This window comes from Heterocephalus glaber, unplaced genomic scaffold (genome assembly GCF_053883595.1).
Source record: "Heterocephalus glaber isolate CG9 unplaced genomic scaffold, H.glaber_assembly_v1.0 deba00001587, whole genome shotgun sequence".
Lineage (NCBI taxonomy): Eukaryota > Metazoa > Chordata > Mammalia > Rodentia > Bathyergidae > Heterocephalus > Heterocephalus glaber.
The window spans coordinates 2,662,461-2,678,914 of record NW_028258365.1 but is presented as its reverse complement, the minus strand read 5'-3'; the positions used below and the strand labels follow the sequence as shown (position 1 = coordinate 2,678,914).

The 16,454-nt window shown below is 39.5% G+C and overlaps 1 protein-coding gene across 11 annotated transcripts in view; it reads right to left on the bottom strand.

The window, feature by feature from the left end:
* Gab1 (GRB2 associated binding protein 1) overlaps window positions 1–16,454 on the bottom strand; it is a 140,953-nt gene that overhangs the window by 64,995 nt on the left and 59,504 nt on the right. The window contains exon 1 of one of the 11 annotated variants that reach the window (XM_087193332.1): window positions 8,655–9,271. The exons of the other annotated variants lie outside the window; for them this stretch is intronic. Within the exon in view, the coding sequence (XP_087049458.1) occupies window positions 8,655–8,693 (39 nt within the window). The 5' untranslated portion in view covers window positions 8,694–9,271. Of the gene's footprint in view, window positions 1–8,654; window positions 9,272–16,454 lie in introns of those variants that run through there. 11 annotated transcript variants of the gene reach the window in all.

Here is a 16,454-nt window from a genome sequence, read left to right as displayed (position 1 = left end):
TGGGGATGCAGAGGTCCACAAGTGTCAGTCCTGGTAGCTTTAAATGCTCAACAGACAATCCTAATGTGCCGCCAAAACTGAAAAGCACAGGTTCAACTCATAATCAGAATTACGCTCCTCTTTAAAACAGAATTAAAGAGAGGAAAAAGAAAACCCTACAGGCCCTTTCAAGTTCCTATCTGATTCTTTCTGTTCTCAATACCTTCTGCTCTGCCAACGTGCTCTAGAACTTCCTATTTTTTGCTCATTTATCCCACTGGTAAAAATCTCGAACTCTTTTCAAACCCAGTCCATTCTTTGAGATTCTTTCCAACCCTCCCACTTTCCTACTGGCACTACCCCTCTTTACTCCCAAACATCAGTTTCTGGCTACAATGTCTATTGCTTTGCTCCGGGACAGACTGGACTATTTGGTTATTTTACACTTCCAAACTTCCCAAATGACTGTAATCATGTCCCCAACTAGACATCAAGCACCTTGGATTCCACGGCCATTCCTTTTGTTGTTGTTATTTTATACACTGTTAAGTACTTAGGACTTCCGTAAGATGTTTTTAAAGTTTTCTGTTTACCAAAAAGATTGCAGAGAGCCAGAGACTTAAATGAGAAGATCTCAGGGGAAGAAAACAAAAGTCCAATGTTGTTCAAGTCAAACTCCCTGGCATACAGGGTCTTCCAAGCCATGCTCACCTGCCCTACATCTCCAATCTCTCACGCCACAGATGGCTGCAGCACGCACCTGCAAGTGATGGCCTCTAGGTCCTGCAGTGGTTGGGGGCACCTAACAAAGGAGAAAGAACAGCACTTTCTACATTCCTGGGCCAATTGCCCTTCCACCAGGAAGCCTCACCAAAGGGCAATGGAACTTTCTTATTGTGTAATCTCTTGAAAGGTATTTCACAAGTGATATTTTGGGAAAGAAGATTACTAACTATGAGTTCTTCAGTAGAATTCAAAATGTATGTATAATCTCAGAAATTTGGAAAATGTAAGGGTTGGAGACAGTGTCATATGAGACGAAATGCCTTTTTTGTGCTGGGGAATTTTTAGGGGGGCAGAGCGAGGGCTTTACATATGCTAGGCAAGCGCTCTACCCCTGAGCTACATTCCCCAGCTCCAAAATGCTATTTCCTTTTTAATCTAAATTTCATCAGCAGGGTAAAGATTAAATAAATTATGGACATCTATACAAGAAATCTATGCAAAACATCTAACAAGTGAAATGGATACGTATATATATATGAAAACTGTAAAGACAACTATTAAATGAAAAAAGAAAGTTGCAGAATTGTACATATGGTATAATTCTATTTGTCTGAAATAACTGTGTGCATGTACACATGAACAAACTATCATGAGAGATTAGGTCTGAAAAGATAACCTACCAAATAATCTAACTCTGGTAACGCTAGGTATTTAATATGAAAGGGAGAGTCAGACAACTTTCACATGTTTATGTTATACGCCTTGGTATAATCTGCTTTTCTCCAGGGAGCCTCCATTTATTACTTTATAATAATTCCAAAAATATTACATGTTTAAAAAGTATATTCCCTAAAAATGTTCTAAAAAGAAACTCAAATAACAATTTCAAGTCTAGGAATGATTTATAGAAAAACAAAATAGAAAAGTTTAGGTATGTATGGAAATGGCATTTTCATACTACTCTAGAATTAGTGAATGAATTTAACCTTTCTTTTAAATATAGAATTTCAGGATACATCTGGAAGGAGCTTGAGTCAGGAAACACCTAGACAAATAAAGCCTGATGACTTTGTTTTAAAAACTGGAACTTACGGGGTTAAAAACAAGTAAGGACCACTGGGGACATCAAAAATAGAGGAACACATTTCTCTTTCTCATCCTGTAAAGTCCAGAAGTCTAGGGTTTATAATATTCACATTGTTTTAATTTTCTTTAAAAGCCATGGCAATTAATGGTCATACATCTGGATAAACACCTAAAATAAGCACCTTGGGAATTACTTTGTTAAAAATATTAAATTTCTATAATAACACTACTAGGGTAAATAAAATTTAAAAAACAAATTAACTATGAAACAGGGACAAAAGCAAACCATGTGCTTTAAAATACTTGAGCTGTTTTCCAGGAAGCTACATCTTTTCTCATAGAGGAAAATAAGGAAAAAACAGGCTCGCTGGAAGTTTCCACTCGACGGGCTCTATCATTACAATCATCTGTTCCAAACACACACAAGCCTAAAATTTCCTGTTTTCAAACTATTGTCACCATTTTCTACCCTTGCACTGTCTGTGCTAACTTTAGCTTTGTAATATAAACAGAAGAACACACTGAAAATAATGCAGAATACCTAGATCCAGACTTTCAAGTGTTCTATAAACCTTTTAAATATTAGAGTGTATATACATTACTTGGATGAAACAGAGTAGCTGGAAAGAAAACAATTTTAAAAGGGAAAAACTCCCAGAAAAACAAAACATAACCAAATTTAACTCAAATACTATACAGTAGCCAAGGGAAAAAAATTCAGGGAATTAAAAAATATCAATAATGGTGCATATAATTTACATACTGACATCACTGCTAAATTGATGCCTACCTCAAAGTTTAGGCAAAAGTTCCACATAAAACAAAACAAAAACATAAACACAAAGAACTCATATACAGAAAGTGGTTCTTAAACCTTTTGGGACACGGATGACTTCGAAAATCTGAAAAACCAAGGGAAGCTTTTCCTAAATGAAGACTCATCAGAAACCCTGCACTATTTCAGGGGTTCTCAGGAATCCTGGGGTACAGATTAAGAACCTGGAAGCAAAATTTCACTTTAATGCTCCTTACCACACAGCACAAATTGGTACGAGGCTGGTCCATCTTGGAACCCAACTAGGGAAATTTGGTGAACAACACTCCACAGGAAAGCAGGTCACCTCCTGGCATTAACTCTCAACAGAGCAGCACAGGCTAGATCGTGTGTACTTTTATTTGTATCATTTCATTTCTCTTGTCATAGTCCCAATTTCAGGACTTGGGTCTACACTAACTGTGAGGTCTTTCCAGGTTTCCTTAACCTGACCAGGAGGCTGAAGAGAGACACGATCCTGGATGAGAGGTGACCCAAGATCATCAGGCCCCTTTCTGTGTGAGATGGATGACGTTACAGCTGCGTGTGCTGGGAATAGTCTACCTCCTTGAGTTTATCACATCTCACCCTTTTCTCGGCACTAAGAGTCACTGAGCTCAGGTCAGGGCGTGGGCTCAGAAAGTAGGGTTAAGGGCATGCACCCCACCTTCAGAGGGCAGCTTTTGGGCTGTCTCTGGCTTAACCAGTTGACATTTGGAATAAGAGTCACAGCCAGTGAAAGACACCTATCTGGCTTTGTCTTCTGTTTGTCTCACTAGGAACCTGTGAAGGCAGAAGCGCTGCAAACATGCAGGCAGAGTCTCACCAATTTGGCTGACTATAGCCAAACTGCAGTGAAGAGCCATAAGCATTTTCATGAGCTCCAAATTGAGCCATTAATTCCATTTCTAGGATCCCACCTATGGAATTAATGCAAAAATTCAGCTAAATACTAGGCACTAAAATGTTCAACACAGTGTTGTTTCTATTAGTAAATATCGGAAACTGTCTAAATATGCAACAGAAAGCAAGATGACCCATTATCCCGGTTTGTCCAGGACTGTACATATTTAGGACTCATATCCAACCCTTACCTCTCTCCCAAGTTCTGGGCAACCTGGAATGGTCGCCTGAGTAAGAAATTGAGTAACTAAATTACAATTGCATTTTAAAGGGTTTTTTTTTCCTCCTACATGGTTTGCAAAATGTCCATAATACTGAGGAATTGTGGAAGAAACTGTTCTTTCTACTTGCAGTAAGTAGAATCCGGTGTGAGAAATACCGGCACCACCGTCATTTCTGCATATTCTGCTTCCCCTGTCACTTATGCCAGGTCAAGCTGACTGACAGAGAGTGTCCCTTGTACAAATCTCCAGAAGAGTATCCTCCTCTTTAATTTCAACCAATCCTTTGTACAGCTGTTTTCTTCTGTCAAGACCCTGTCTTAGTCCTCATAAAGGCCTCAGCATAGTGCACAGCAAGCAAGGGCTTGACAAAAGGGCATGTGTGGTAACTGTCCCCTACTGAATGAACAAATGTCTTTGGGTGGCCCTGAAGATACTGTCTCTGTTCTTTATCATCTTCCACCTCAGGGCTCATGGATGACACAACAAACCAACAGTGGGCTTTCTGACTGTTGTTACAGTTCAGCCCAACTCTAAATGCTCCTCCTCCACCAGGCTCATTAAAAAAAAAAAAAAGTGAAACCAATTTAAACAAGAGATGAGTCCATCTGAATCCCAACATTGAAACCATGCCAATATGCCAACGTCAGGAGCCCACAACTCCAGCTAGTACCTACAGTATTATGGGAGGTCCACACACTTTAGTTATAAAACATTGCTAGGGTCCTCTCTCTCTCCCCAAATACATAGTCTTTCTCTTTTATGTATTTATTATTTACTTATACAACATTGTGTGTGTGTGTGTGTGTGTGTGTGTGTGTGTGTTGTGAGGTCTTCAATATTACTGTTTTATGCAGGAGAAGCTGATATCATAGCTAAATTTTCCTTCATAGATAGAATTCTAATTGCAGCTTTGGAGGAGTGCTGTCTGGCAGAACTTTGTGTGAGGGCACCAATGATGCACTGACCATCACAGAAGTCCAAGCCACAGGTGGCCACTGTGACTGGGGAACTGATTATCTAACTTATTCCATTTAAATTCAGCCACACGTTCCAAGAAGTTGTCTTACAGACAGCACAATTTTAACAGCTGTTTCTTTATCTGAAGGGAGAGGCAATGCTACCGCAAGCTGTTGTGCCTCTAACCATAACACGTATGTGAGCCTTCTTCCTGATTTTCCCATGTTCCACAAGCTTACTCTACCCAATGAATGCATGTCACATATGTTATTGCTGTACTTATTTGGAAAAGAACATCCTTGCCTTGTAAACTGGTATTTCAAAAAAAATCATAACATCAGTAACAATATTGATCTTTTCAAATTTTAACTTTCACACAACCAGCAGATTTATAAATTCTACTTCTTGTTCAGTTTAACCAATCCAAAACAATTACTTCTGGGATAAAACTAGTTTGTTTTTTGTTTTCTTTGGCATTTCTAGTACGACATATAAAAAATTCCCATTTTCTCTTCTAAGTTTTTTATTTAACATTCACAGTTTATAATAAAGCAGAACACTGCTCTATTAAGATGTGGATCACAGTTCAAAAACAACAACTTCACATTAAGAACTAGAGGAAAAACACTGAAGTGTTACCAAAACAAATTAAACATTTCTATAACTACATCTGTAAGTAATAAGCCAGAACAATGTTTAGTATCACTTTCTTCTGATCATAAAACTCAGTCCAAAGCTTCCAGAACAGAGATATGTGGCAATATGTGATATGTGAAGTTTCCTTGGGAAGACATCCTTCCAAAGAGATGAATTATGTATTCTGGAGCCACTAAAATACATTAAGTTCTATGTGCAAGATGAATAACTTCATCCAGAGAGAAGAACGAAGTACAAAACTAAATCCGAGACAAAAATTACTCCACAATGAAGTCAAGATTTCTAATGTGAATGTGCCAGGATCACCCTGGGTTCGGGGGTGTCACCTTTTTCTTAAACATGATACTTTGGAGTAATCGATTTTTCATCATGCAACATGCAGATAATGACCTCATAGTACAAGCTCATGACCATTTACCTCTTTTTGTTTTCAAAAGATCCAAACACTAGCTCTCCCTTCTATAGTGTGTCAGCCCTAAAATGGGGGCCAGTTCTCTTTTTCCTGTTAACTTTCTATCTCCTTCTCCACCACCCAATCCTCCTAACCTTTGGCCCGCAGGAAATAGATACAATGGATTGAAAAGAACAGCTACTGTAAGGATTCGTGTATCCACGATTTAATGCTTGAGAACCGAGAGAAAGGGTTGGCGCAAAGAGAAAAAGGCGAGCTATTTCTGCCAGATAAGTAACGGTGCCATTTGGCAGTACTCAACTCTGATTTTCAACTCCAAGCAAAACTGTTCCCCAAGTTAGTTCATAAAAGCAGGGGAAAAGCACACTGTGTAGGAAGACATCACTGCCACACAGATACTCCACGTGCAGCTGACACAGACAACTTCATCTGCTTGAACACACTGGGATCCCTGGGGGATGGAGAGAGCCATTCAGAGAGTGCTGGCAGCCAACCGGCAGCCGACAACCCAACTGTCTGACTCGCCAACTTGGAAGTTCACTAACGTCTGTAAAAACTAAAAATAACCACATAAACATGTTTACAGCATTTTAAAAATACAGGATCCACACTGTCCTTTAAATACCAATCCTGACTTCACAGTGGGGACTGGCTCTTGGTTTTCAGGGATGTCACTGGACATCCCATACTGCACGGCGGAAATTCACATTTCAGGATTTTAATGCAAATACACAATTGCTGATGTTTAGCCAGAGTGAAGGGGTGGATTTGGACAGTGGAATGCAAGCAGGAAAAGAAAAAGATGGTGCTTCTGCTCCATTTAATTAGAGGGCTTCACACAATGCCACAAACCCCCAATTCTTTGTGGTGGCTCCTGACCTTGGTACGGGTTCTGAAGGAGGATGTCCTGCCTGTATTTTTCCATCAACCCATCCACTCTCCAGTCCAGCGCTCCCAACCCCCCGTCCTCATTCCTCAGACTGTAGATACTACTGTCGTAGAGGAATGTAGAGAGGAAGTCAAGTAGAATGTGGACATCTACGCGAAAGTCCCCACATTCCCAACTGGTACGTGAGCGCAGGGAAGTTGAAGATTAACTCTAATTCTTATTCTGTTCCTGAAAAATGGGTTACTCTAAATGAAATACAGGAAAAATATGCCCAATAAAGATCATAACGCTGCTGGGCATGGTGCTGCATGCCTGTAATCCCAGCATTCTGGAAGGCTGAGGCAGGAGGACCACAGGTTCAAGCCCAGGTAGGCTGGATAACTCAGCGACTTAGCAAAACCCTGTCTCAAAATAAAAAGAGCTGAGGATGTAGCTCAATGCTAAGATCCTGGGTTCACTTCCTAGTACCACACACTCATACACACACAGAATATGTACGCATGCATATTTTTTTAAAAGATCATATCAATAAGAATCACCAGGAGCAGCTATACCAACATTATCAAGGATTCACAGAAATATTTTATTAGTATAGGAAAAAGTCTATTTGGTCTCTATAAAATACACTTTGATACTAATTTCTGGATCAGGTTGGCTTAAATTTTATCCTCTGCCTTTAATGTTAAGAAATCTTAAAAATGCAGCAGCTGTTAAAAAAAAGAAAGAGAAGGAAAACGTGGAGTAACAAGCTTAGCCCTATATTTGTATGTGATAAACTTCAAGCGTCTGTGCCTCTTACACTGCTGTGACGGTGACAAGTATTCTCCAGAAAAAAAATCATAGAAGTAGTACAGGCATTTTCCCTAACAAATTTATTTTAAATAAACTACTGGCAAAAAGATCAACTGAAAAGCTAGACGAAAATGACATATCCCACAACCACTAATAAGTATCTTTTCCCATATTCTCATCTAATTTTTATTCATAAACACCTTTTTTTTTTTTTTTGATACCGGGGATTGAACTCGGGTCCTTGTACTTGCCAGGCAGGCGGCGGAACCACTGAGCTAAATCCCTGGCCCCATATACACTTTTACATAGCTGTATTTATTTGACTGATTGATGGACTGAGTGATGCAGGGTCTCGCCGAGTTACCCAAGATGGCCTGGAGCTCCTCATCCTCCTGCTTTAGCTTCTGAAGTAGACAGGATCATAGGAATGTGCCACTTTGTCCAGCTGAATGTATGAACAGATCTTTGGTTTCAAGAACCACACTCCTGACTTTCTGAGGAGGTTTAAAATTTGTGTGTGTGTGTGTGTGTGTGTGTGTGTGTCGCTGTGTTGAACCTAGGGTCTCATGCGTGTTAGGCAAGCACTCCACCATTGAGCTGCATCCCCGCCCCTTTTTGAAATTTTATTTTGCAACAGTGTCATGCTAAGTTCTTTAGACTAGACCAGAACTTCAGCCTCCCTGGAACTAATTTTTCTCGTTTTGTAAGACTTTCTTTCTTACTAAGCTAGAATTAGAAAAGGAATGGTAAAGACCTCACTACTTTCTGAAACCCAATAACGAAATGCATTTAAAGTTATAAAATTACAAAAGGACTTTCTTAGTACAGCATCTCAGATATACTTGTAACTCAAAGAATGTCCTAACAGTCCACATCTAACTTAGCAGAGTATGCAGCTGGTGATATAAACAAATATTGACTAAACCAAATACATGCAATCTTTTCAACTAAAGCATTATGACTTTGTTTACTAATAACTGCACTGTCATACTGTATAGTATGATTCATTAAACCTAACCAATGAAAAACTTACTCCAGAAAAAAAGATCTTTTCATTTTTTATTAACACGTATTAACTGTACATATTAATGGTGTGGTATTTCCATACATGCATAGAGCATACACTGATTAAATCTAACCTCCCCGGAAAAAAGATCTCTTAATTGTTCAGCTTGTAATAGGCACTGTAACCTGAACACATTCTCAGGAAAATACCTTTATATAACTGTCATGTAGCTGGACTCGGTGGCACATTCCTGTAATCCCAGCACTCGGTAGGCTGAGGCAGGAGGATCACCATGAGTTCAAGGCAACTTGGGCTACAAAGTGAGACCATGTCTCAAAAACAAAACAGAAATAGTCACATAAATGTTTAGACCTTAAACACTTTTTTCAAAGACCACATATAGCTTTCTACACTAAACAAAGAACAGCTTATCCTCTAAAACTGAGGGGAAGCTGAGAAGAAAAAAATCTCTACATAAAAATCTGACTAAGCAATGACCTAGATGTGATATGTATACATACTGAGTCCCCATAATGAATGTATTCATTGCGTACTGCAAACATGTACTAATAAAAAAGGGACAAAATCTGACTAAGCTTCCAAAAAGACATAAAAACAACAAAAACACCACTGTTATTCTGTTAAGTAACTGGCAAAGAAAAAGCAAAGCAATGATCTGTTCCTAAAGATCATATAACGCCGGGTTGGCTGCGGGAAATCACTTTTCAGTAACTGGATTCAATTCTTGGTGTGGCAAAGACAAGGGAAGGCTCAGAAAACAGAACCTCTTTAGATAGCCTCCTAGACGTAGCGGAGAGCACAGGAGGGGCTTCTCTCAAGTGATGCCCCACCCCAACCAACCCCACCCCAACCACATAACGACTATCCAGCCACCATGAGCACTTTAAAAAAGAACAATCATGAATTAAAACTACTCAGTAGCGAAACTATCAAGCATCTCTTCGTTAACTCTCCTGGGTTAGCTTTCTTCACCAAATGGCTTATAGCATAACCACAGCTGCCGCTTGTATATTCTCAGTCTCCTGGACTCTTTCCTACCACTGCTCTATTCCTATAACTGAACACATACAAGGCCTGACAAAAAGCAGAGACTTGAATGTGAATGAGTGAATGAATATTTTCATGAACAGTAGAAGATGAACCCTATAGGAATCATTGTTACAGTCATCAATAAATAATCATTTAGATTAATCATCAAGATTAAGTGATTTAATGATGGACATGCCAGAAAAGCAGAAAAAAAAAAAAGTGACAATGAATTGACAGATTACCATTAAATTTGTGTAAGTATGTCTATATATTTGGGGGGGGGGGCTACCAGGGATTGAACTTGAGTCCTTGAGCTTGCGAGGAAGGTGGCGGAACCACTGAGCTGAATCCCTGGCCCAGCATGTCTACATTTTAAGTGCAGACAAAAGCAAACCAAAAACCCTTCAGAGAAAAACTGAAACCACTGTGTCCAGAAAGAGCAATATACATGGCAAAAGGTAGAGAGAATGAAGTGTGCTAATAACTTTCCTTTCTTTCTGCCCCCTAGTGGAGTCTCATGACCTGGGGACACTTTTAAGAAAGGGAAGCACTGCCAAAATCTGGAAAAACAAAAACACAGCAGAACAATATAAAATAACAAAGTAAAAAGAAGTCGCTTTCAGCTTTTACAAATCAGTCTCTCAAGAACAGAGAGCTAACTGGCGAATTTCTATTTAGCACGTCAGCCTAAAAACAAAACTTTTATATCAACCTAGGTTAACTATTTCCTTGTGCACCTTTCATCATTGCCTTTTAAGGAAAAGCAAGTATCTCTCAACTGTACCTAGGTATCATGCGGCTTTCTCAACATTTAAGAACACAATGCACTGGCTGCTAGTTTCTAGGCTGCCATGGTCCGGCCCCTTTATTTTTGGTTTTCAGATGTCTTAGAGATAAACAGCTAAAACAAGATCACTTCCATAAAGACAGCTCTGGAAATTTCAGGATTCACGTTAGAGGATTTCAAGAAACAGAGAAAGAGAACAACGCTGGTTCAGGGCAGCAGGCGTGGCAGAGTGACTCCTCTCGGAAAGCACCCTTATCTCATGGGATCTTTCTGTCGAGAGAGGGGTGTGGCTTTTGTCTATGATCTCATCACCGGCCACAGCCGACTCTCTAAGTCCGAGGTTCATTCCCACTAACGCATACACTTCTTAAAATGTGAGGCAGACAGGCGCTACTGCTGACCTGTGTAAACAAGCAATCCAGGGGCCTCCACCCCTGTGACTGGTGACACACATTTGCAGGACAGCCGGCCAGGGTTACACAAATGGCACTCACTGAACCAAAACACTGGAAAATGATCCCTCAAGGGGAGACAAGGATTGGACAGAGTTTCTGACCTTAAGTGATCCAGTGGTTCGATTTCTTCTTTCTAAAACAACCAGAATGCATGATTCCTTGTGATTATTATAAACAAAATGATCTCTAGAGGTGATGCTAGATTTTCTCCCATATTTATGATCATGTAAAACTCTTCTTCTTGGATCAATAGAAATTCTTCTCAGAACTGTCAAAGGATTAAATGAGAGAATCCATACCCCAAAATTCTGAAATGAAAAAGGCACTCAAATAAATAGCACTTACTTCATTTTAACGTCCTTTGTGAAAGTGAATGGGTACGGTAATTTGGGCAGGTCAGTTCCTAATCACTTCAGTCTCATATGGATACAGTATCAGCTTGAGACCCTCATGAGCTTCCTCACAGAGGAAACAGTACAGCAGCCTAAACCAGGGCAGATGATGTAATCAGAGGTTCATCTCAATAAGCAAATGCCCAGGATATAGGAAGACAAACTTCTATATTTTGGTTCTCAGACTGTTGTGAATGCTAAGACAGGCGGGCAGGATGAGGAGAGCTGAAATCCACCTTCTGTTCATGGATCTTTACCCTTTGAACAAAACCCTCAGCAACAGGAAGCATCAAAGAAGACAGGCAAAAACTTCTGTGCTTATAATGTTTTCTCCCGATGTCTCGGCTGTTGCTCAGAACTCTACTAGAGAGGCAAATTTCAACAAGGACTCCCAAAAGATTTCTTCCAGTAATCAAGGGTCATATGTCAGGAGGAAGGAGGTGGGGGAATTTTCCAAGCTCTCTATACTTGGATTAATTTTTATCCCTTGTCTGTTTTACTGCCAAAGTATTTATAGAGGACAGAACAGCTCAAATAATTCACTTTCTTAAAGTTTACTATATTTAGACAATGATATCACCACTCAGGTTTTAAACACACTAACATGATATAATTCTTAAAGCATGCTTATATGTCTAATTTCATGTTTTGGAGCCTGTTCAAATTATTCATTAAAATGAGTAACAAAGAACAAAACAATGAAGCAGCAGCTGTTCCATTTGTGTATCTGATTTGCACCAAGTAGTATATTTACAGTTAAATACAGAAAACTGGGCTACTTAGGAAAGAATTGTTCCTCTTCCCAAATAATTCATTATATTGTAAAAACAAGTGCAGTGTCACTTAGTAAAGAATTAAGTTTATATAAGCAGCATTAACATTTTTATGTGCTCTGAAATCAAACCCATAGCATCAATCACAAGTCGTAATATTTATTATGCTTTTTTTCTGGTTTGTTTAGCTCCTTATCTCTGTCGGACTATGAGCAACTTGGGAGGCAAAGGCTGCTTGACTCAACACTGTCCACCAAACTCCAGCACACGGGGTGAGATAACAGGTGGTGAATGCAAATATTTACAGGAACATTTTCTATCAAATTCATACCTGCAGAAGATTAAAACACCAACAATACAGAACTTATCAGGTAACATAGTAATCGTCTCCCTCTCCCAGTTCTTTTGTTTGTTGAGACAAGGTCTCATTACGTAGCCCAGGCTGGCCTTGAACCCACTATGTAGCCCAGGCTGGCCTGGAACTCTCAATCCCCCTGCCGCAGCCTCCTCCGAAGTGCTGGGATTACAGGCCTGTGCCACCATGCCCAGCTCAACGCCCCTAGTTCCACCCTAAAGAGAAGCATGCTGGTCAGCCCTGCTTTATCCCTCCCCACTTCACCTCACGCCGCCCAGTCTGTGACCCCTGTCTGCATTTAGTGTTCAGGAAGGGCGAGCGTTATTCGCCTCTTTTCTAACAGTGGGCGCCTGCATCTGTGACCACAGCACCCACAGGCGGTCGCTCTTCCATTGTTCAATGCTCACCGCGCTCATGGACAGTTTGTTTGTTTATTTTGTTTTGTTTTTTGCTGCTGCTGCTGCTGTTGTTATTTGGCACACTGGGGATTAAATCCACAGCCTTCACACTGAGCTACAACTCCAGCCCTTTTTTATTTCTTATTTTGAGACAGGGTTTTTGCTAAATTGCTAAAGTGCCCAGGCTGGGCTTGAACATGCAATCTTCTGGCCTCAGCCTCCCAGAGGTATGCACTAGGATTACAGGTATGCACTACCATCCCTGGACCTGTGCAGAGATTTTTAAACTGGCATTTATTATTTCTTCCTCTGTCCCTCAACTCTGGGAGTATAAAGACTCTCACCTAAACCAAGCTCAAAGCACAACAGGCAGTCCCTTTATTGCAGTCTGTATTTGAACCATCAGGGCCCGAATTCCATTTATCATGAGTATATTGAAAAAAGACACCTCGTATTTCCAAATAATATGTTTATATATGATCTATCTACTTCTAGACAGGTCTTAAAGTCATCTTGAAGTCCTGCCGTGAGAGATCACTTCCCCCTTTTCTCTCGGCGTGGCGATACCACCAGTCCCAATCCCTCAACCAGGGGTAACCCAAGCTACCCACTTATGCTGGCGTTTACTGCATTAGTCTTAAGGATCCGTCTTCTAAATTTCTGAAACAATAAGCCTCATCCTCTCCTGCCGTCTTCCCTCCCACCCTTCCACTGCCTAAGTTCCATCTGCTGTACCTACACGTCTATACTGCCGAAGCTGGTATGTTCTATAATCAGCACAACAGTCTATCATTTTTCCTTCCAAAGGTTGAGTCAGAGTTTAAAGTTAATAAACAGCACTTACACTCCCATGACCATGCATTCTTTTCACTAAGGTCCCAAGTAAAAGCTAGGATTACATATGAATCCCTACACATCCAGCAACAGTGTCCCTACCCCCATATCACTCAAAGGAGAATGCACCTTGGGTCAAGTTCCAGTGGGTTCTTCTGTTTATCAGATCTTCACCTTTTTCCAAGCCTCCCATTACACATCCAGCTGCATCAATTTTCTCCTTCCCTGGGTCCATTCTGATAGAATCTGGCCCCTACCTTTCTCCACTCAGGAACAAGGACTGACAAGCCTGGCACCTGACCTTCAACCTCCCAGCCCTCTATTGTCTTTCCACGAGGCTCCCAATCCCTGTTTGCCTTGCTTTCCCCCATGCAGGCATGCCTTGAAGGAAGGAGCCTAGGATAGTGGTTTATAATAGTGTTTTGTAGTTCACTTCTACAACACAATTCAATTTCAAACACAACACAATTTCAAAAATTAGAAGTTCTTATATTATCCTCTTAGAACAAAGGGTTAGGGTTAGGGTTAGACTTTAAAAGCTCTCAAATATTTGTGGGAGTTTTGAGTTACAAGTGAAGGCCTTATCTGCTTGGGTTACTTGCATCTAACAAGCCTGATGTTAATTTTTAAGTTGCAAGAGTAAGAATTCATGAAAACATGGGTTTCATGTTCAAATTCCCTTTTGGGTATGTATTCAACTGTTGTTAAGCAGAAAGCATTCAAAATTTAAAACATTCTTAGCACAAAGACATATAAAATAACATCAACTGGCAACCTATAAGCACCTAGGGAAGATATTTTGTTGGAAACAATGTGGGGGGGGCAGTAGTTTAATTAACAAAAATCTACCTATCTCAGTCAAATTAAATTCTAGTGGTAAGACAAAAGTAAGTAAACAAGGGCCAGGGCTTTAGCTCAGTGGCACAGCGCCTGCCTCGCAAGGCAAGGTCCTAAATTCAATCCCTGGTACCACAAAAAAATAGCAATAATAAGTAAACAAATAGGATTTATTTTAGAATCCCATAATCGCTATGAAGGGAAATTCAGGTGGATCTGAAAGTCCTAACCTTACCTAAACAATCCAAGGATGTAGGAAACTACTGTGACACAGTCATATGATGTATATTAGTGGACTGAGCCACCACTATTCTTAACACAGTCCCTCTGGGCAATGACAATTAGCAAGCTCTTAGAAGCAGATCCTGGGAGCTGTACAGGCTTAAAAGCTCTGCAATCTTGTCCTCCAATGTCTCCATCAGCTAATAAGACGAGGTAATCAATGTGTGGCTTTGCCGCGTAATCTCCATGCAAGCCATTACCCCAGTCCCCTGACATCATCAAATACCCATCCTTGAACACTCATCATTCCAGTCCAATATCCATCAACTCAACATACAACCAAAGTAAAAACCAAGGAAAAAGTGAATGGACCACATTTCATTCAATTTTTTAAAAAACATTTTCTGTATTTTGTAAATAACTACATTTATTCTTCTCACACTTGAAAGTGTAAATAGACAAGTATCAGAGAAGATAGAGGTTCTGTATTTAGAAACTCTTCAAATGTTTAATGGTGATTATGGTGAATAGCTAAAGGGAACAGAACTGCTGGTCTTAAAATAAATACACAAAAATATGATTTATATATGTATGTTAGTGATAGGTATTCTGAGCGAACATACTTTTATATAATGTATGTCCAATAAATGTTACATGACTTGATGGTGAAAATTTATTTCTGCAATGGAAAATAACCAAAAGGAGTAATACATTGCCTTCAAATAGCAGCAACTAAACTGGACATAGAGGACAAACTGAGGTGGATTCCCAAGGGAAGGAAAAATGTCAATACTGGACAACCTCTTTTTTTTTAATCTGAATCTTTCTCCTTTTCTACTGATTACTTTTCTTATTTCTATTTGTCCTTCCTTCTCTCTCTAACATTATCTTCTCTTCCACATCTCTTATTTCCATTTCACTTATTCTGCTTAACCTAAATATATCAAATGACTTATGTATTTGCTTCTTTTAAATCCCATTTAACAAATGAGGTCGATTCTTAACTTGAAAGTAGCTACGGTTATATTTCTTTTTATGATTTCAAACATTTTTTCACATCTGATTAAAGATCAATATTGACCTTTCTTTTTTTTGGTTTTTTGGGGTTTTTTTTTTTGGTTTTTTGTTTTTTGGTAAAGCAAGCACCATTAAAAAGAAAATGGTCCTTCATTCTTGATGCAGAAATTAGAAAACAGTCTTTGATAATTTAGATATTGACCACTTGAAAGCAAGAACTAGTGTAGATGATCTTTCAAAATCTTTCTACCATAATAATGACAGTTGCTAACATTTACTGAGTAACCATTAAGTACCAGATATTTTGCCAAGCCCTTTACACATGAACTGAGTCCTCATCACAATCCTACAAGGTAGGTGGTAATTATTCCCACTTGTAGGTGAGAAAACGAGAGAGATTAAGTAATTTGCCCAAGTCACACAAAGGGTAAAGTCAGTATCTGCATCCCAGCACTTGGGAAGCAGAAAGATCCTCATGAGTTCAAGGCCAGCCTGGGCTACATAGTGAGATGCTGTCTCAAAAATACAAAAATAAATAAACAAAAATGAAAAAAAAATGGAAATATCAAAATCAAGAATCAAAGAATTGAGGGTGGTTTGTAGATACAGACAGCTCCTAGACAGGAGCCAGGTACAATTATCACTAATGGGAAGTAATAAAAAGAAAATCTTAGTAGCATCAACAACCCTACAATTAAATTTTCCCAATTAAAAAACTCAGGATATCCCTCTCCTTCATCTGTTGGACTCATTTGCTCTACTGTAATCTGCTCAACAATGTATGAACAGTTCTGCATAGTGAAGAAATACCTTTCTCTTCAAAATCTTTCATAAATAATAATTCATTGTTGCATTATCAAAATATTCATCATCTTCAATGTCAGAAACA